General features: G+C 41.5%; 1 protein-coding gene across 2 annotated transcripts in view; it reads right to left on the reverse strand.

Moving 5' to 3' along the window:
* Window positions 1-20,304, reverse strand: part of evi5l (ecotropic viral integration site 5 like) — a 30,482-nt gene extending 10,178 nt beyond the window's left edge. The window contains exons 1-13 of one of the 2 annotated variants that reach the window (XM_079693180.1): window positions 19,920-20,304; window positions 8,709-9,099; window positions 7,367-7,556; window positions 6,285-6,509; window positions 4,485-4,559; window positions 4,094-4,219; window positions 3,818-3,961; window positions 3,636-3,725; window positions 2,924-3,021; window positions 2,611-2,671; window positions 2,426-2,479; window positions 1,954-1,986; window positions 954-1,094 (exon numbers count right to left, since the gene is read on the reverse strand). In XM_079693180.1, the coding sequence (XP_079549306.1) occupies window positions 954-1,094; window positions 1,954-1,986; window positions 2,426-2,479; window positions 2,611-2,671; window positions 2,924-3,021; window positions 3,636-3,725; window positions 3,818-3,961; window positions 4,094-4,219; window positions 4,485-4,559; window positions 6,285-6,509; window positions 7,367-7,556; window positions 8,709-8,944 (1,473 nt within the window). In that variant the 5' untranslated portion in view covers window positions 8,945-9,099; window positions 19,920-20,304. The remainder of the gene's footprint in view (window positions 1-953; window positions 1,095-1,953; window positions 1,987-2,425; window positions 2,480-2,610; window positions 2,672-2,923; window positions 3,022-3,635; window positions 3,726-3,817; window positions 3,962-4,093; window positions 4,220-4,484; window positions 4,560-6,284; window positions 6,510-7,366; window positions 7,557-8,708; window positions 9,100-19,919) is intronic. The other variant, XM_079693181.1, reaches the window with a different exon arrangement.
* Between the last annotated feature and the right edge of the window lie 1,044 nt (window positions 20,305-21,348).

Consider the following 21,348-nt stretch of genomic DNA (forward strand, 5'->3'; position numbering starts at 1 on the left):
ATGGTTTTCCCAGTACTAAGTAAAAGTGTGTAATGAAACTTCAAAATAGCTGGTGAACAAATTAAGTGTAAAGCAGCACATGTGCCCTGCTGACTCAGGGGATCACAGACATATAGAGCTACTGTACATGCTCATGTCAACACATCAAAAAGGTCAACTTAAAAAAAGGTAGGGCTGTGAGTGCATTAGAAGCACAGAGAGTGGAACATACTTTCCTACGAGGCAAATTACATTTACAATAGATTGAAATTAGACAAGTACATCGCGTGCGTAAAACAGTATCGGTTAGTCATTTTGGGCTTTTCAGTCTTGGTTATCAAAGAGGTTTGTGAGTGTCTGGGGGTGTGTGAGCTCTGGAGGGTGATGGGTACACGCAATCTTGAGATGGAATAAAATCACTCAGCATCTTGAGCACAGAAAATTATGTTTAAAACCCTAAATAATCATTTAAAACTTGTATATTTTTTTAAAAGGTGGGTCTAAACGTTATCTCTTTCTTCTGGCTGAATGTGATTAGCATTTAAAAAAGAGAAGGTATATTCATATTCTTACAGAGGGGTGTACTTTGCTGACATGACATGTTATTTTAGCTGTAATTCATTTGTAAAGAGGTTGCACAAGATCAGAGGGGTTGTTTGCGTCTAGCTTAGCCATTTTGAAACACTTATTACTTAAATATTCATTACAAACTGTTTTTAGGATGGGTAGAAAAATAACTGAACGTGTTGTGTATTTTTCACAGCCCGATATCACATGAATTAGGAATTTACGATTTTGTAATCATTCAAACAGTTGATCTCATGAACTATTACCTAATGTACGATTCAAGAGAAATGCAGATCAACCACTTCTGCCTTGTGAGAAAATCTTACAACACCAATAACTTGAACAGGTTGAACAATGGTTTCTGTTGCCTCCACAGTGTGATTGCACAGATTTGGGCCGGTGGTCACCTTCTGTTCTTGCAGCTCTCTGATGGTGTCCTGTGCTTTCTCCAGGTTCTCGCTGGCTGTGTTGCACTGCTGCCTCACCACCGCCAGCTCCCGCTTGATCACGTAATTCTCCTCGGCTTCCTGTGCCCTCGTCACCTGACCCTGGAATAGCAGGCCAGAGGGTCAAGATCAGATGTGGAGTTTAAACTTTAAAATGCAGACTACATACCAAAGTAGGGGAAAAGGATATTCTGCGCATCAAGGCAACATATTACATTTGTTTTTTACTTTAAGGAATAGTTTGACATTTTGGGAAATAAGTGCATTGGCTTGCTTGTTAGCTTAGTTTAGCATAAAGACTGGAAATTAGGGGACTGTCAGTGTCTTTTCAAAAGGTTAAAATAATCCACCAACCAGCATCCTTTAAAGCTTGCTTAATAACATGTGACATCTCGTTTGTATATGTTCCCTTAAAGCCATAATGTCCCACTTTCGTTTCCTAATATATATATTTAAAAAAAAATATATATACATATATATAAGATTTTAATTAAAAAAGGTGCTAGCCGTTGCCTCTTGTTTTAAATCTTTAAGCTAAGCTTACCAGCTGTTGGCAGATGCTTTATATTTAGCACACAAACATGTGTATTTGTCATGTTAAAAACAAACAAAGGAATCAACCACAGGCCCAACAATGTCTAACAATGTAGGATATTTTATTCCCAGTGGTAAGGAGTTTTACTATAGAAGATGCTTAACAGTAGTGATACACTTTTACATGCCACATGCAGGGATTTTATAATCCTATTAGACCTTATTAGAGTTTCAATCATAGTTAAACAGCACATGCATCCAGGCTTCACAGGACGGTCTCGTGGACTGAACAGATATTTAACAATCTTCTTTCATGCACTTTTGGTAGGGGTTTGTTAAGAAGAGGGAGAGAAGCAGAAGAAGGAGGAATAAAGAGGTGTGACTTCGGACAGCGAGGTCAGTGGGAAACTGGTTGGCAGTACTCTACCTGTATCAGTCTGTCTGCCAGAGCGGCACTCTCCTACAGCGCAGCGCAGAGAAACAAGAAGGTGAAAAGGAGAAGAGAAGAGAAAGTGAAAGACAGTAAACCAAAACCCCAGAGGAAATTCAAGGAAAAAGGGTTCACAGGTCAATCGTAGAGAAGTGTCCGGAAAAAAAGTGCCGGCAGTGACATGACAGAGTGTTTCAGAGAGCAGCAAAAGATTAAATTCTGCTGAGTGCAGGAGCAGAAGGAAATAAATTCTAAGCCACAAACGCACACACACACGAACGAGATGGCAAAACGACAAATAATCTCACAAATGTCAACCCACTGTGTTATCTGTCAGTGTTTATCTAGGTCATTTCTGATCAATGAGTCCCGCGCTGAGCAATCCGGCTGTTACTCGCAATGACGCTGCAAAAAAAAATCTGATTTATTTGAACATTTAGAAAAGCTGGAATCCAAACCCGTCCCTTACCTTCTCTAGTGTCTCGATCCTCTGCTTCAGCAGCCTGTTTTCTGTGCGTAACCTCTGAACAGAGAGAGAGAGGCACATGCCATTTATATTGCCTATTTTTTTATTTTATTTCACAAATAGTATTATTTTATATGTCCACATCATGCACAGATACATAAAATACACAAACAGCTGGGCATACACACCTTGATCTCAATTTGTTCCTCCATTTCTTTGTTCTTGATTGTGGTGTATTCTTTCTCAAGTCTAATGCAAAATAAACAAAACGGGATAATGCTAAGTTAGAGCAACACTTACATTTTTTTTTAAAGTTTGTTGCTGTGCTTCGAACATAGAACAGGGATCTTGCTCTCTCAACACAACAAGCACACATCCAACACAGAAGAGAGTGTGCTGCAAAAACGTCAGAATCAGTAAGACAGGAGAACAAATCCTCCTGGGCTACATGAGCCTGTCAGGCCTGAGTCTTACTGGTCGTTGAATAATGAGCACTCTTACTTCTTCATCCTCTTGGGGTTGTATTTGACCTGGTAGGCCCTGAGGATCAGCTTATCTGTGCAGCTGTCAAACTGGTGGGGGATCACCTTCTGGAAATGCTGCAGACCCCGAGGAGATAACAAGATTAGAGAGATTAAGACAGACAGAGATGCTCATTTATATTTTATACAGAAGCAGGCAACACATGAGTTGTGAAGACGAGCACATTGGCCCGATTGATGATTCTAATTAGCTGACTTTCATCAATTCGTTGCAGAGATTAGGTTTACATACACATTTATTTTGATGAGACTATAGATATTTAAAAAAAAGCAATAATTCTCTGGTAACAGATTGTGACATTTGTAGATCTGTTGCTTTCTTTGGCAAAAAAGATAATAAAGTGATTGGCTTTTAGGTTGAAAATGTTTGTCAAATAAAACAAATAATTTGAAGAACTTACACAAAGCTATAGGGAAATTATAATGGCCTTTTTGAAAGTAAGGGAAAGAAATTCATAAAGTGATTGACAAACCGGTTGTTCAATAATCAAAAACGCATAATCTTTGACGAGTAGTCAAAGATGAAAAAAATGATAATTAAAAATGTCTTTTATACCGCATGATACCGCCAAAAATGTTGTGTTTAATTATATATCACACACACGCATATCAGGAGAAAATTCACCTGTTTGGTGGTTTATTTGTTGCTGTATAAAGCTGCAGCAGCTTACCTGCGACATGCCCTCCATGTCCAGCTGAATGAGGTCAGTCTGGTTGTACTGCAGGATGGCCAGGCCCACACGGAAGATAATCTCTAGGCCCTGCAGACAGGACATAATCTTTTATGATGTGTGCTCAGTAAACTCAGAGAACAGGTTAGTGAATTATAGACAGTCAAAAACACGTTTCCTACCTCATACATGAAAATATCGAAGATGCGGGTGGCTACAGGAAGAGGGAGGAAGGTGAGGAAAAGGGTGAGGAACCAGGACGAGGCATACATGGAAGTGTGGAAACTCTGGGATCGAAAATGGACGTTGAGCTCTGGAAGTTGCTCCTGAAGAATAGAAGGAATATGATTAGAAGTCTTGAAGGACATCAAAACTGAAAGTGATGTGCTGAAGATATGAGTGAAGGATTTGCTGCCCCTGTGTGGATGAGTGTTACACTGCAGGCCTCTCTTCTTTACCTGAAGCAGATACTCAAACTGGTAGATGCAGAGGCCCAGCTCGGCCATGCTGGGTTTGAACAGCTCCCTCAGGCGGTACTCCTGCATCAGACGCACAAAAACACAAAACGCCTCCTCCTCAGGCATCTAGGAGGAGGTGAGAGGGGAGAGTAAAGTTTCCTCATTAGATATAAAAAGACATTGCTTATGTTAAACAGTTTGTTGTGCAGTGGGTCCAATAATTTCCTGATAACCTCTAGACACAACTCAAAATCCTGCTGCATAATAAACAGTTTTAAGTAGCAGAGAAATCTAAAGGGAGTGATAACAATGAACCTTAGACATACTCAACTGAGCCTTCAGGCTAAATATCCTCGTTATTGATCAGTTTCATGACATATTTAATCATTACCTGCATAAGCAGCAGACCAACGATGAATGCACTGCCTTGGCAGTAGCCCACCTCTCGATCCACCAGAGAGTATGCCTGAAAGACACAAAAACACACACATTAGTTTTCAGATGTGTAGTATTTATAGAAAGCAGCACAGATGACATCTGTTATCCAGACCGACTGTGAGCAACAGGATCAAAAGTCACCAGAGGTCCATCCATTTCCTGTGCAGCTCATCTAATAGGAAACTTGACTGATGCGGAGCTGCTCAACAAGCTTGTTTCCATGACTGCAAACAACAAATGTGTTCAATGCTTCGTAAACAAAATGACATTCGGAAGCCTGGAACACGCACAATGGAGAAGTTAATTACAGCCCTTCAAATCATCGCAGTTCAATTAGTCTTTGTCTGAATGGCTACAGGAAGAGATGTTTCAACATGGCATTCTGATTACATTTATTAGTATTATGATATTAAATAAATGATCAATATATTTAAGAGAGCAAATGAAGATCAAAGCTAAAGATTTATGTATTTATGAGCAGGTCCTGTTTTGTTTGTATTGTAAAGATGCGTGGACATGCAGGCAAAGCAACACACAGAATTGCTGTTGACGCACAAAGAAACAAGTGCTCTGAGGGACACGAGCAGTGGTGTAGTGGGTATTGGACGCGGGGGTACGCCGTACCCCCACTTATTTGAAGCATGATTTTTTTTTTAATAGTCTAATACATCTAAAATCATTGCCAGTGTTATCAGTTGCAAGTGTGTGTTTGTTGTAATAATGACGAAAACATAATAGGCAGATTTCACAGTAATTATAATAAAAACGTAGCTCAAGCATTTATGCAACTTGATTTGAAGCGTGTGTGTGTGAGGGGCAGAAACGTGTGTGTAGGGTGACCAGGTGTCCCGCACTGTGCGGGACTGCACACACAGCATTTTTATTATTTGTCCCACGTCCCACACATTGAGACTATGTCCCGCATTTGAGTGATAGTCGCGCAGAAAGGCCGGATCGGTTCGCTATTATTATATTGTCCAAACGGCATCATGTAAGTTGCACTGACAGGCGACACAGTGGTCCCCCAAGCCCCCCCCCGTTGACAGTTCACGAGCACGTCCATAGTGTCTCCCGTCCACCCACCACCCCGTCCACCAAGTAAAAAATCCCCACTACACCACTGGACGCGAGAGACTGCAATTAGCTATTTTAAATGTTAAAAAAAAGAAGCTTTACAAATGTGTCATGTATTCAACACATTGTTCTTGGTACGGATCCCTACCATGATTATTTCTATATAAATTAAATGAGAGTAATGATACAAAAATGATCATACAAAATGTGAATATTGGAATTGCAATATCAGTCGAAATAATTATATTCTTTTCTGATACCGTCTAGCAGAACATTAATTGATTTAGTAAATGAGTAGTATTTAAAACACTGTACCAACAGTCTCAGTCTCAGTCACACACACACACACACACACACACACACACACACACACACACACACACACACACACACACACACACACACACACACACACACACACACACACACACACACACACACACACACACACACACACACACACACACACACACACACACACACACACACACACACACACACACACACACACACACACACACACACACACACACACACACACACACACACACACACACACACACACACACACACACACACACACACACACACACACACACACACACACACACACACAGAAACAAAGACACCGTGTCACCTCGTCATAGCTGCTACTGATGTGAGATGCTGCCGTGCTCACCTTCATGACGTTGAAGAGGACTTCCTGCCCCAGGCTGTCCTGGCCTTTAAAGAACTCGTGCTCGGGGTAGGTGCGGGCGATGTCTCTGCGGATGAGCTTCTCGCACGGGGACGACATCTTTAGCAGCTCCGAGTACTGGTTCTTCACCGGCATGTCGGTGGCGTTGCCCAGCAGCTGCCAGACGATGGCCCGGAAATGGTGAGGGATGCCTTTCCTGATCAACTCCTGCAGAGCAACGAGAGACATTCAAGAGGATTAATACCACTCTCCTATATGTGGTGAGGGACACAATTCGAGGCATCTGTTCAGGATGAATTCATCATGGTATAATGATGCATTTGCATATCTAAATTACAATTATGTTATAATTACAGCCACAACAACCACATTAAGATGTAAAACTTTTCATAATTACTTTAGTTTTTCTCAAGTCCAACATTAAAAAGAATCACGCCTTTCTAAAAAGAGGTGGTTTATCTCCGTTTATCCCGATAAATACATTTGAACACAAAGCCAGACTCTTTGTAGGATTTGAAAGCAGTGTCATTTGTTTGACTGCTCTCCCATTTTGCCCTGACTCATTCTGCTGTCCCTTCTCTCATCCATCTTTTCTTCCCCTGGATTTCTCCTTGTGTCACAGAGGACACAGAAAGACACAGAGAAGAAAGGAGGGGAGAGAGAGAGGATGAAGAGAGAGGGGTATTGGTGCAGTGAAACTTAAAAGGCATTATTGGGTGGAAACAAACTCAGATAGTGAACATGAAGGTTTGTCTTCCACAGCTCTGGTCAGCAAAAATGAACCCTGGGTTCTCAGAGAACACTGAGCTTCAGAAGCACATGTGCACAAAGCTAAAACACAAACACTGTGACCTTATGACTAAGAACTGACAGATATAAATGGCCAACCAGCCTCTGCATGCTCAGTGAGTCAGGGATTTTTTTCCACTTCAACTAAAATGAGGATGTTGTTAATCTTCTTAATGATGCTCTCATTTGAAATTATATCCAATGACTAATTTTTCAGAAAATGTCGCCCGTGACAACATAACCTTTCATTTGTAATCTCCAGATCTAATCCCCACCTTCAGGAGTTTGTCCTTCTTGCGTCTCCACTCCTCCCACTCGTTGACGATGCGACCCCACAGGATCCAGGTGTCCTCCTCCAGGTGAGACAGGTTGGAGGAGGCCGAGGAGCTGGACACCAGCGAGGAGCCGCTGTTGCGCCGGGAGCCGCTCATCGACCGCATGGACTTGGAATCAGCCTCCAACAACCTGCGTGAAGAGAGGAGCACACAAGACTACAGGAGTGAGCTAACTAAACCTGGTACACACACTGGAGGGTGGCGGGGAAGCTTAGATGAGCATTAGGAGTCACGGCAGGCAGATATCACACTGAGGCATGAAGACTGTGACAATGTGAGGGTCAGTCCAGTTAGTGCACAACCTTGTAGAGGGATCCAGAAGGCTCAGAGCCGTTTAGTTTAAACTACAGAACCAGCGGCTGCCCGATTAGGATATTACTGCTGACCAAATCAATGTTTAAATTGACAAAAATAAACACCGTTGTATACAGGTCTCTTATATCTTTCGACCAATGCTGCCTTGTCCAAGGTAAGTCTATCTTTCCTATAATTATATGACATATCTCATATGCAGTAATAATAATAATAATACATTACATTTATAAAGCGCTTTTCCTGGTGCTCAAAGCGCTTACAAGCAAGTAAAACAAAATAACAACAAAAGTAGAAAGTGCTAAGCTAGGTGGAATAAGGGCAAGGGGTTAGTGGATTAGGAGTTGAAGGCAAGAGTGAAAAGGTGAGTTTTGAGGGATTGTTTGAATGATGTGAGAGTGTTGGCAGATCTGACGTGGCTGGGGAGGGAGTTCCTGAGTGTGGGGGAGGCTGCTGCGAAGGCCCTGTCACCCCAGGTCCAGAGCTTTGTCCTGATGGGCTGCAGTAGGTTATCTTCAGCAGACCTGAGGCGACGGGTGGCGGTGTGTCGTTGGATGAGGTCACAGAGGTAGGGGGGGGCAAGGCTGTTGAGGGCTTGAAAGTGAAAAGTAATATTTTAAAGTCAATGTGGTGTTGGATGGGGAGCCAGTGGAGGTCATGGAGGACAGGGGTGATGGAGTAGTACTTATTCTCTTCATACTGTGCAGAACAATAAGCCAATCTTGTAAACAAGGGTGTTGGTTACTCATCTAACTCGCCGCGAGAAAGCAAATGAACACATCTCTCAAAATGTTTTTGCCTGTAACTGTTTTTTAGTAGTTTGCATCCTTGCGCTCTTTACCCAGAGGGTGTTGAGGCCCACTGTGACCCTGAGCACCACTACTCTTCAGTATTAACTGGTTGATCTGATGTCCAACTATAAACATCTTGTTTTTGTCTTTAATAGTTAAACACTATGATCTGATCTCACCTGTTCTGCTCTTCCAGTTTGGCCAGCAGCTCCAGTTCATCTGGACTCAGGTTCTCCGAGTCTGCAGGAGAGGCTGCTGGTGCCGACAGCGTTGCATCATGGGAAGATGAGTCCGGGCTGAGCACCGGGCTTCCAGTCGATGGTGGGTCCTGGTCCATGCCGGAAGGGGAAGAAGGGCACTCCAGATGAGGAAGAGCGCTACCCTCCCTCTCTGGGCTGATGCTGGGTATGGACATGGTGCTGCGGGTGGAGCAGGGTGGGTGAAGCAGTGTGGGTGAGGAGAGACACTCTTCCAGTCTCACTGCTGGTCTCCCTCCTCAGCGAAGCCTGGCTGTCGCCTGATTGGTCACCTGGCTGGCCGTGGACCCAATATGATCAGAGGTCTTCAAACCTGTCATGGAAACAGAAAAAGCTCAATTAAATTACAGACCACAGATTATTTATTAAAATAAATCATAGCAGTGGTCACCATAACGTGACAAATACGCCAAACCCCAAACAGCATGATAGGAACAGCCATGATCAATAGAAGCTGTGAAATGAGAATAACAAACAACATTTGTATTATTTATTAAATCAGTTGATTTAATCTATTAAAGGACCAATACCATTTACCAAAGCTTTCTGTGATGTCTTAACTGAAATAATTTAGTATGATATAAAAGACAGAAAAAGCAGCAAATTCCCACATTTGAGAGGCTAAAGAGTTTTTTCCTCTTTAAAAAAAGGCAACTATAATGAAGTAATGTATGTATGTTATATATTTTTTTATAAATACCATTGTAATGGTAGACAACTCTCTATAATAGTCTGCCACGTGATTTTGAATACTTCAGTAAAATATGACAACATTTTTTCAAGAATGTGATTTTTTGGATTATGGGAAAACATTGTTTTGATTAATGGTGGAGCCAACCTCCAACAGACAAACATAAAACAGTCAAACACATGAGAGAATAAAGATGACCCTATAGGAAAGTTCCAATCCTTTGCATTTTTAGATTGGGCCCCTAAAAGATATGAGATTTCTTGTTTGGAAGCAAAAGCAAACATATCACCCTGGTCAGATCCACATCAAGCTGCCAACATGCCGCTCCACATCCTCACTCCATTAACTGCTTTGAAGGAGCGGCTCTTCGTCACTGTGATGACTTCATCCTGATGAAAACATCCCTCACTGCGGGCACACTCAGCTACCAGAGAGCTGTTTGTCTACAAACTGAGATGAACAGTTACCCAGTGATGCTTAACACGGAAACAATGTTGTTATAAACAATGGTGATACTCATAACTTCTGTTTAGTATTTATTTCTTTGTCTTTGTAAAAGGGAGTGAAAGAAGGAACAGGTCAGCTCCACGCTTATACATACTGTACACTTCATTCAATTAATATTAGACTGTACAGCTTCCAATAGGACTGAGCCATGGTCATACGTCATGAGTAATTAACATGCACGTAAAGATAATATATAAATCCAATTAATGATAGAGTGAGTTCCGATGATAACTCAGATGTGACAGAGCTCATAAGCCCACACACACACACACACACACACACACACACACACACACACACACACACACACACACACACACACACACACACACACACACACACACACACACACACACACACACACACACACACACACACACACACACACACACACACACACACACACACACACACACACACACACACACACACACACACACACACACACACACACACACACACACACACACACACACACACACACACACACACACACACACACACACACACACACACACACAGCTTCTTTCTCAATCTGTGCTGCAGCAGCAATCAGAGAGGCAGCAGAGGAGGAGGTGCAAGTGGTCACTGGAGAAACTGAGCCAAAAGGCCAAGCTGCTGCTCTGTACTAGGGAGCGAAATGTGGAGCTGCAGTCCCCTCCCCAACTCTCCCTCCTCTGCATTATGGAGAGCAGCTCCTTCACAGGGGAAGCCTGTGGAAATTACCTCTGGCAACACACTCAAACACATATCAGGGTTCATACACTTTTTCACCAATGATTTTCAACGACTTCTCCATGACCTTCACCTAATTTTCCATGACCAAAACAAATTACTCTTTCTCAGCGGTACCACTGAAAATGGTTTATTTGAACATGGAACGGGAAAATAAGGTCTGCATATGAAACATGTTGTGCCTCTAAAACAAATCAAATAGTAGGCTTAACTAGCTTCTACACGCTAAAGCAACTAAAATCTCTCACCAGCAAAATACCTCGACCGTTAAATGCCATTTTTCGTTTCATTACTATACGATACAGTATTTATTATCATTATAGTATTACTATTTCGGCGAATAGATAAAAATATAAATTATATTTAATGCAACTTCAGTTACATTTCCATGACTTTTCCAAAAACTTTGGGAAAAATATTGTTTTCCATAATTTTTCCAGGGCCTGGAATTAGCATTTTGAATTTCCATGACTTTTCCAGGTTTTTAATGACCGTAAGAACCCTGATATATACACACACTCAAACATATACACACAGCCACACACACACAAACACATATACACATGATTCAGGCGACCAGCTAATAACATGGACTCTAATGTATATACTGGTACTTCTGCAGAGGACAGAAATCCCAGACACACAAAAACAGTAGTTGCCAAACAACAAGAACATGAATTGATCGACAAATTCCATATTGAACAGTCCATGCATTAGAGAAGTTAAAAACAATGCAATAAAGAATTGATTTTGGTCGTGTAATCAACCATGAAGGTTGAGAGAAACATACAGAAGCAGGCAGGGAGAGCAGACAAATAGCCTGCAGGAGAGAAGAGGAGGAGAAGAGCATGACAACAGTCTGCACAGGGAAACACTGCATGGGAAAGAAACAAGGAGCACATTCATGCACAGGAGCAGCCCGATCAAAAGAGCCATTAACGAGTCAATGAGACCAATCACATTTATAAAAGGGCTCCGTCAAAACAAGTACAATCTTATAAAACATCCTTGTATCAAAGTTATTTTCCACACACACACACACACACACACACACACACACACACACACACACACACACACACACACACACACACACACACACACACACACACACACACACACACACACACACACACACACACACACACACACACACACACACACACACACACACACACACACACACACACACACACACACACACACACACACACACACACACACACACACACACACACACACACACACACACACACACACACACACACACAGCTTTCCCCTTCTATGGTAGTTATTTACAGCTCACTACTCGTCTGTGGCTGAACGACTGCAACAGACGGCCTTTTCCTTTTCTTCTAAATCATCTGACATAAGGTTGAGCCTCAGGCAGTGATGCATCTGCTAGTTACATTTTCACATCGATCCTGGCAGAGCTTCATTTATGACAAAATGTTTCACTGTACCAAACACTACACCTCCATCTTAATACCCAGATACCCTTCAATGACTGGACAGTAGAGCGGGCTGATGTTAACTATCCTGGCCAGTCTGGGATACTTGAAATCAAAGAGAGAGAAACACTATGATGTTGATGAGGCTGGCTCTTTCCTGACAGCGCTACAATTATTATTGAGGAGAGTCTCTACTTCAGATCAATATTGGGATTAAGCAGAGTGAATGAGTTTTTATTCAGTTGCCAAAGCCATCATCGTTATTTCAGTTGGAAGTTATATCAGCGATAGAGAGTCATAATCCATCCAGGAATTATCGGTAATCGTTTGCATTATTTAATCACAATTCTTACATGATCTATATATTGTCTGTGAGAGCGCATCCTTTTTCTATCATTCAATGGTCACACTTTATTCTTTTAAATGGGATTAATCATGGCATCAAAAGAGACCAGATGAAATCCAGCTGTGTATCACAATCAACATGAACTAAACCTTAGCAAACCGTATCACCTTACCTTATATCTTAAATGTAAAACCAAGGACATAATAGCCTCTCATATTGGCCACTTGTTTGTTATACTTGGCCTGGTAGAAAAAAATGTATTGCTCAGAGCGCTGACTATCACAGGAGTTCCCACGGATTACATCCATATCACATTTCATTTTTCCAGCAGCCATCCAAGGTTTGAATACCAAAAAAATATATATCAAAACAGTCAAAAACAACAACAATCTGCAAATGGTATTTAAAATCCACTACATTTTAGGTGCAAAAAAGCAAAAACGTGTGTTATGCTGCTGGCTGTGAGGTCTGGATTTCTTTAAAAAAAGGACAAGATCAGGTTACAGTAATATCTGGTTGCCGAACTGAATTTAAAAACAAAACAAGTGCCATGAAAGCAGCTCAAGCATTGGCCTTTTAGCAGCAGGAGTACAAAAGACGCGATGCTTCAAAGAGATGTCAGTGCTATTCAGCTGTGTCACTGTGGTCAGACCACCACACTGTAAAAGGTGTGAGTCATGCAGGAGATCAGCAAAGTGATTTGGATTTTTTTTCTTTTTCACACACACACACACACACACACACACACACACACACACACACACACACACACACACACACACACACACACACACACACACACACACACACACACACACACACACACACACACACACACACACACACACACACACACACACACACACACACACACACACACACACACACACACACACACACACACACACACACACACACACACACACACACACACACACACACACACACACACACACACACACACACACACACACACACACACACACACACACACACTGTGAAGGTCTTGGACAAAACAAAACAAGCCAGGTTTTTGTTGGCTGTTGCTCTGTATACGACAGCAGGCTCCTTCTAATGTCATCGTGTACTTGGGAGAAACTGCAGAGGACTTTGAGATAAAAGCGAGTCAGGGGGACAGTAATTGTAATCCCTTTTAACCTGTTAAGCCCGTGTGTCTTTACACGTATGCTTAGTGTGTGTGTTACATGAAAGGTTATTGTTTTAGCATGTCTTCATGCCTGGTCTGCCATGTTTAGTTTCACCTTGGCATGTATGGGAGAGGTGTGTTGAGTCCAGCTGTGTGATAGTTGTATGCCTAATTTTGAAAGTTTGTTTAGTCTCTCCTTGAATGATATCAACGCGCACAATTATGCTATTGTGTAAAGTCTACGCCTGAACGCATCCAATGTGAGCTCTCACTGTCTACAGAAACAGACAGCGCTATTGTTTCCGGTTCTCACCCTGACACGCAAAATCACACACTATCTCCAGTTATCCAACATGAACCCACATCCACTGTGCTCCTCTGTGTTTTGAATGTTGTAGCCATGTTTTGCATGCACAGCCTCAAGCTGGATGTGTCTGATTTACAAAATACTTTTCATCGATGTAAAGAAGCTTTCACGGTCTCCATCTGGGCATGGAGATGTTGAGCCACCCTAAGGCAATTAAAATAAAACAGAAACCCTTTGATCTCCCACCTAAAGCAGCTCCATCTTATTTCCGTTCTGCAAAATAAGCAAAGACATTCACTACATTAATATATGACATGCTATCACAGACATTCTTAGACGTAAATTATTACCCAAGAGGCTCAAAAATAGACTGGAAAAACCTCACCAGCCATTTATAAAGTAAAAACAGACAAATCAGCTGGTTTTCACCGAGATCCCGACCCCTCTGATGTGTCACCCCCTCTCTCTTCTCCTGTCCCCCCCCCCCCCCGTATTTTACCCCCGGGGCTTTCCATCCCTGACATTAAGGGCACCCTCTTTGTTAATCCGAGGCTGCTAACCTCGTTGTTGTTCCTGCTCATGATTTATTGTTTTGTTAGTGAGACGTGGGCTGTTCATTTCCACGCTATTCATCTACTGGACCGTCCATCCTTGTGACCGCACGTTGCTCAAAGCGTCTCATTGTCAAAGGAGGGATGTGTGTTTACTGATACTGCTGCTCAGAGCTCTCCTCTTCAGTGTTTGTGAAAGCAATAACTGGAATCAGGACAACTCGATTAGCTCAAACTGATTCATGGAATTAGGTCTTTGATGCACTGATGCAGACATATTGACAAGTTAAACAGACGCCACATGTAGGGCACAAAGACAATGGAGTGGTAAGTAGTTACAAATCAATTTGTTTAGAATAAAAGGCAGGCTTTTAAAAGACCTTACAGCATTTGACTGACGTGGAGGAAAGTAACCTAGAACACCTAGTAGGGTCATTTGAGATACTTGTAGTTATTAGAGTATTTCTCTTTTTATGCAAGCTAAAACATATACTTGTACATTTGACAAAATGTAACAGCTATAGTTATTGGTTACTTCTCCTATAAGGTTTAACACATAATGAATGATACTTTATTATAAACTAAACAGACCCCACACCATGGTACGGTAAAGATTAGCCTCACCTTAACAATTACATTAGATTTGTAGTTAAACATTCATTTGAAACTTACATATCACTGCACAAATGTATCAAACAAATCTGCAAAACTTGCATAATGAGTATTTTGTTCCCTAAAGTTTTGTTCTTTACCTAAAATAGTATTTAGCGTTGCACTCCTATTCCATTGTTGAGCTCACAGTGGACGGTTCAAGAAACAAAATGATCAAAATCAATGAAATGCTTCATGTTCATGTCTCTGTGTTCTGGGAATGTCAACCCAATAACCCATCAGCCTTCCAGCCTCATCATTTCGGTAACAGCCGTCATGTACAGACTGCAGTGATTATGTTGATTATGGAGATTATAATTGGTAGCTCATATTTCTACCATGCAACAAATGCATTCTGGGATTTTCAGCTGAGAATTAAGGATGACATTAAGCCTGAAAGAGGAGGAGACACATTTGGTTCAATCGAAGCGACACTGACGAGTCGACCAATGTTTTCCAGACTTTGCTCCTTAGATCTACCGACAATGTTCACTTTAGTTGAGTAATGCTTTCCTGCTCCAAATTTAGTTAGTATGCCTCTCCAGATGAGTCGGTTCCCCTGAGTGCCACTTTGGGAGGAAATTGTCTAGAAATAGCCATCTCCACAACCCATCAATTACTGTCAAGTGCAAGCAACTCACTTCTTTTCCAACAATGAATGGCCATTGTTTGCTTATATTTTCTTAATATTTTGTAACTAAAAAAGGCATGATTTAACAACTGCAACATCCACTTATCAAGCACTAATCTCAAAACTGGATTACATGAGTGTGCCATGGAGGAGAACTGCTGCAAACATGAATGTGATGCTAAAGCTATGACTGACATTAGTTTCCCGGCTGCATTCATTATATTATCTTTTAATTTGATACTTTCCCAGCAGTGCTGACACAAATGCTGGTGAGTAGCTGAACTGCTTTTTGAATTAGACACAAATATCTACACGAATTATAAATGGCTTTGTGAGAGGAAAACAAACACTACTAACCCACAAACAACTTCTCAGAAATTAAAGCCATTTGAATATTGTGTTTGTTTAATTTTAATGCAAAACTAGCCCAGGACTCCTTAGGGAATGATACAAACTAAACCACTTCTCAACCTCAAAAGTCTGTTGACATCTAAATGTGTTTACTCCAAAGCACCGTCTCTTTCACGGCCCATCAGCTGACTCATCACGTAACAGGTGGATTGTGCAAAGGAAGCATCATTAACTGCTTGGTGTGCAACACAGGTTTCAAAATACCCGTCTCTCTCTCAGTAACACGTCTGTGTTGTTAATCATACTACCACATGTCCACCCTGCGATAAATCATTTCCTCATATTCGTTTTAAACAACACCTCGACTTGGCCAATGAAATGCTCTGACCTTTTGTACAGAGAGGCAGCATGTCTGCACCCGTCCACCTCTTGAATCACAGATATCTTGGTAATTATAGTCATACAAAAGTATACACATTATAGTAATGCCATCTGCTTATGAAATATGAGTCCTTACTGTTTAGTGTCAACCACTACAAATGGTCCCAGCAACAGTGGTGGAATGTAGCTGAATACATTTACCCAAGTACTTGAGTACTGTTTTGCATCCACTTTATGCTTGGACTCTCACAACATTTCAGGGGAAATTACTGTTCTTTACATCCATTTATCTGATATCTTACATTTATTTTCAGATTAGGATTATACATAACAACGTCGTAATCGTATACATTACACATGTTGAACCAGTGTTTTCCAACCACTAACATTTCCAAAAATCTGTTTCTAGTTGTGATAATCCTTATCACATTTCAAATGTGTTGTAAGGTATGCATTCGTGGATAAGTACTCGCCACATATTACTATGAAGAACAAGTACTTCTACCTTTGATACATCAGGTTTACCTGCAGAAGGGATCTGAGTAGTCTGCCTAATGTCTGCCTAAGGAAACAACGTTAGGCAATGCGACATATCAGCTACTGGTTGAGTAGAAGGGAAGGTAATATCCAGAGTAGAGCTCCTCTACATGATTATAATGGCCCTATATGCATATTTCAGCCTTATTATTGTAACATAAATTGCATGTTGGATTTTTAAATCCAACCTGCAGCAGTTGGAAAATGAGATCACGATTCAGTCAGGGTAAATCCGCAAGGCTGCACGGATTCAGTCACAGATCTGCAGCCTACATGAATAATGGCGTAGTGAGAGGAGCGCTGCAGTCGTAGCGAGCAGCAGGTCATCAAGTTGCTCCATGTTTCCATGTGTCAGCAGAGAAGATGAAGTGCAGTGCACAGTCAACAGTCGACCCACAAGCCAGCCAGCTAAAACAAGCCAGAGCCAGGAAAGGACTTGATACTGTAGGCTCTGTGGGACAATATTTAATTACACAAAATCAACTTTTAAAACAGTTCAAATGTACTTTGAACACCTTTTGTGTGGATGGTGCTGCCTTTGAGCACAGGCAATGTAGTCGGCACAATCATCCAAATCAGGCCCCTGATATATTAAAGAGCTGATTGTGGCAAAAGTAAATTGATCTAAAATTATTTGATGACTTTTGTATTGACTAATGCACTAGTTTCCTGGTTCACGCTTCTCATCTGCTCATTTCTTTAGTGCTCTTGACAAAAAGACGTATGAAGACATCAGCTTGGGCTGCGACATATAAAGGATCACTTGATAATTAATTGGTGGATGAGGCCTTTATTTTGTCTTTATTTTGTACTACAACAAAAATACTTAAAACTATATCACACTGCACCCTTTAGTCAAACAGTCAGTTAGCACTAGATAAAACATCAATTCCTTATTCATTTACGATACGATACAGATTGATATTTTGTCGAAAGGCTAAATCTGGTATATTTCAGATAGTCGATGTTTTCAAGCAGCATTGAAGCTGAAAAACGGAACACTTGCATAGAAACAGTGTTAGTCTTTGCAATAACAGCACAGCATGGGGTAATTATTGTCTAACTGCTGCTGCAAACGGCAGTTAAAAAAAAAGAGTCAAGTGATTGATTTTTCATCACAAGGTTTCTTGTTGACATAAGATAGTAGTGGAGTCGGAATTAGATCTAATTTTAAGCTCAAGAAAAGATAGTGTCACCCTTATTTGAACAACTTATCAAAAAGAATGCCTTGTTTAGGACAACATGCTGGAAATCAATCAGTCCATCTTTGTTGTGACCTGTACATGTGGCTCCTGTGCATGTCCCTGTTCAACAACCAAACACAGTGGCAGATTATAATAAACTTGGACAGCAGCAGGCAGACAAACTGTAGAGCTCAGGGACACGGCTGCAAGATGATATCCCTCCTCCCGTTCTTGCTGGAGGCCAAACCCGCATGCAGAAATTTAAATCCACACACACACAAGTGTACAAACAAATCTGAGACTGTTTATCCTGACCAGATCTTATTAGCTTACAGGCTCTCACACGGATGAATAATATGGCAACAGAGTGCATAGGAAAAGGTTCACTGGAATGAGTCTGGGTGTGCTTGTTGCGTGTCACAGATGTAGTATGAAGTATTTTGTGTGCATGGGATCTGATAAAGAAGTTTCGAGGCAAACAAGGTCACCAGGATGTGAGAATCAGATACCTATTTCCTTGTTGGTGTAATGTGTGAGATGCCTTTCAAAGGTTTAGTGGATTTCACAGATAAACTTGAGAATAATATCACTCTCATACAAGGAAATTATTAACCCATTACTTGGTGGTATACATGTTCTTAGTCATGGGGAATTTAAGCGATAGTAGTCAACAGTAAGATGATTAATTTCTTGAATGGTTTCCCCGCTGTTGTGGGGAGATAAGAGACCTGAGAGAGCTCTTTCATTTTGTGAAGTTAGCAGTATCCTTAATCTCTCCAAATCATATCCCAGAAGCTGTGTCAGTTCCCTACAGTTGGGAGGTTTACAGTATATGTGCCTGGCCCAGATTAAAAGCACAGTCATTTGAGGAAGTGTTTTTTTCAGTACTCAGAGAAAGGCTGGCTTCCAGTCTTACAAGCCAAACACTTAAAAGGGGATTTACTGCTATAGACACTCTTGTTAAGATGGATAAGTAACACCAATGACAATTGTAGCTACAGCAAGGAGTCCAGTGTGTGGTGTATATCAAGGACAGTTCCACAAAAACCTGTATAGAAACACAGAGGTGGATAATAGCCCCTCTGCTGTCACAACAGAAAATAAGCCATGTTTAAAGGTGACACTGGCTCCTAGTGTGCGGTTCAGACCTGGTGAGCCTGTAATCCTATTGCCTGGGTTACTGGGACATGACAGCTCGTTATCCCGGCCTGCTGTGGCTGGAGAATGCCTGAACAACAGGCCTACATGCTCTGCAGTCGACTCATGGCTCAACATCTGTGGCCAAAATGACACATAACCGGCATGATGTGCGGCAGCAAATGTCCCGGCTTCCCTCACCAAAATACGCTTGTGTAACGACATTAAAAAAAATGAGATCGCTAAGATCTATGCATTAGCAGTAAATACGGTTTACAGCCTAATGAAGGGTCCGTGTCTCCGCTGGCATGCCGTACAGTGGAATTTTTCCCTGAGATAAATGGAGCAGACTGATGCTGTTGATGGAGCTCCGACAGCCAACAGTGTGTTGCTATGTGGGCCTGTGCAGTTTTCACGATGAATTTATACAAATGAATAAGCTATTGGGCCCGTAAATAGGTTCTGCACGATAACATTGACATCCCATTCAAAAATAAACGCCTCAAATAAACAAATAAATGCCTACCTGGACTCCCTTTCCATAATCAGAGCGGGGCGTTTATAGTCGCTCCAACATCGGCCCGTCGTAAATGTCAAAGGTGTGTTTGTTATCGGCTAATTAAAATCTTAATAGACCACCGAGGACAAATGCAGGGAGACGGTCCAGCGCAGTGCCATCGTCCTGCCGCCGCTGAACCAGGAGCCAGCGCCGCGTCGCACAGCTGGAGAGGCCCGTGTGTGGGACTTGAATTGAAAGAGGACAATATTTCCGTAGAGATCCACTAACATAGCATGGAAGCCGTTCGATGTAGCCTGTGGTTCAACGGGGATATGGCAAAAACGGCAGCATCACTCATTACCGAGTAAATCACACCGAGCTGGCGTCCTTTGCCTTCTGCTAAGCACCAGGCGGGGCGATCCAATCAGGTGGCAGATTTGGATTTGATTGGCATGTCACAGGCCAATGGGCTTTTCTGACTACCAGATTCCGTTGGATTGACAACACAGACAGCCAATCAGTGTTGATCTTTATTTAGAAGGAAGGCAGGGCTTGCAGGTGTCATACAGTGGTGTAAACTTTAGGGGATTTGGCAACTAAACGATTAATTATGTGACAAAAATGTATAATGTTATTATTGTGTCAATCTCTGGCTCTGTGAGGTGAGGTATAATGTAACTGTAGTGTCATAACTACAAGCGCCTGTATTCTGTATTGCTATTTTCAGTGTCATTTCTTTAAAAACAATTACTTTGTGTTCTTTTTTTTTGCTACAGTGATTGTATCACTAACAGCCAACATTAGTTGTAGTGGTTTTGTGTAAACTGAGCTTTTCCTGAGATTGGCAGCAGGTAGCATCACTGCATAGTGGTGAAGGAAGGGCATGTAGTCTGATGTAGTCCTTTACCTCAGACAAAATTAAACAAAACACTGAAAAAAATGCAAAAAACACATATTACAATAATGTAGTCCCCAAACCCTCAATAAAATACTTGTGTTGTCATTTTTTAAATATTTTCTTTCGTCTCTGTGTTAATGGTTACAGCCCACTAGGCGATATTGAATTTAGGATTAGACTTCAGGCACTAACAATTGAAAAGTTAACAGCTGAAGCATGGATTTCAGGTATACCTTGTATTTTTCTACAAATGCAGGTCAGGAAATGTTATAGCCTCATAACCTTGGTATGTGCCTGCATTTGTTGTCCTGTAATGAACATAACAGTGTTGTTAACCCAGTATGGGACATTTAAGAAAGTAATCCTCAACTCCCCTTTTTCTGAGGGCTGAAAATGAATTGGAAATAAAGATTTGATCCTGTGACCTTCCACAATAGTAAAAACAATTATATCGTATGGTAAGAGAGCATCCTTAATCCAGTCCTGATTAGTAATAGAAATGCTTTTTTACCTTAGGCAGGCCTTGAGGGATATTCTCTGCTTTTGTATTGAGGCCCT

Source organism: Notothenia rossii (genome assembly GCF_949606895.1).
Source record: "Notothenia rossii genome assembly, chromosome: 1".
Classification (NCBI taxonomy): domain Eukaryota; kingdom Metazoa; phylum Chordata; class Actinopteri; order Perciformes; family Nototheniidae; genus Notothenia; species Notothenia rossii.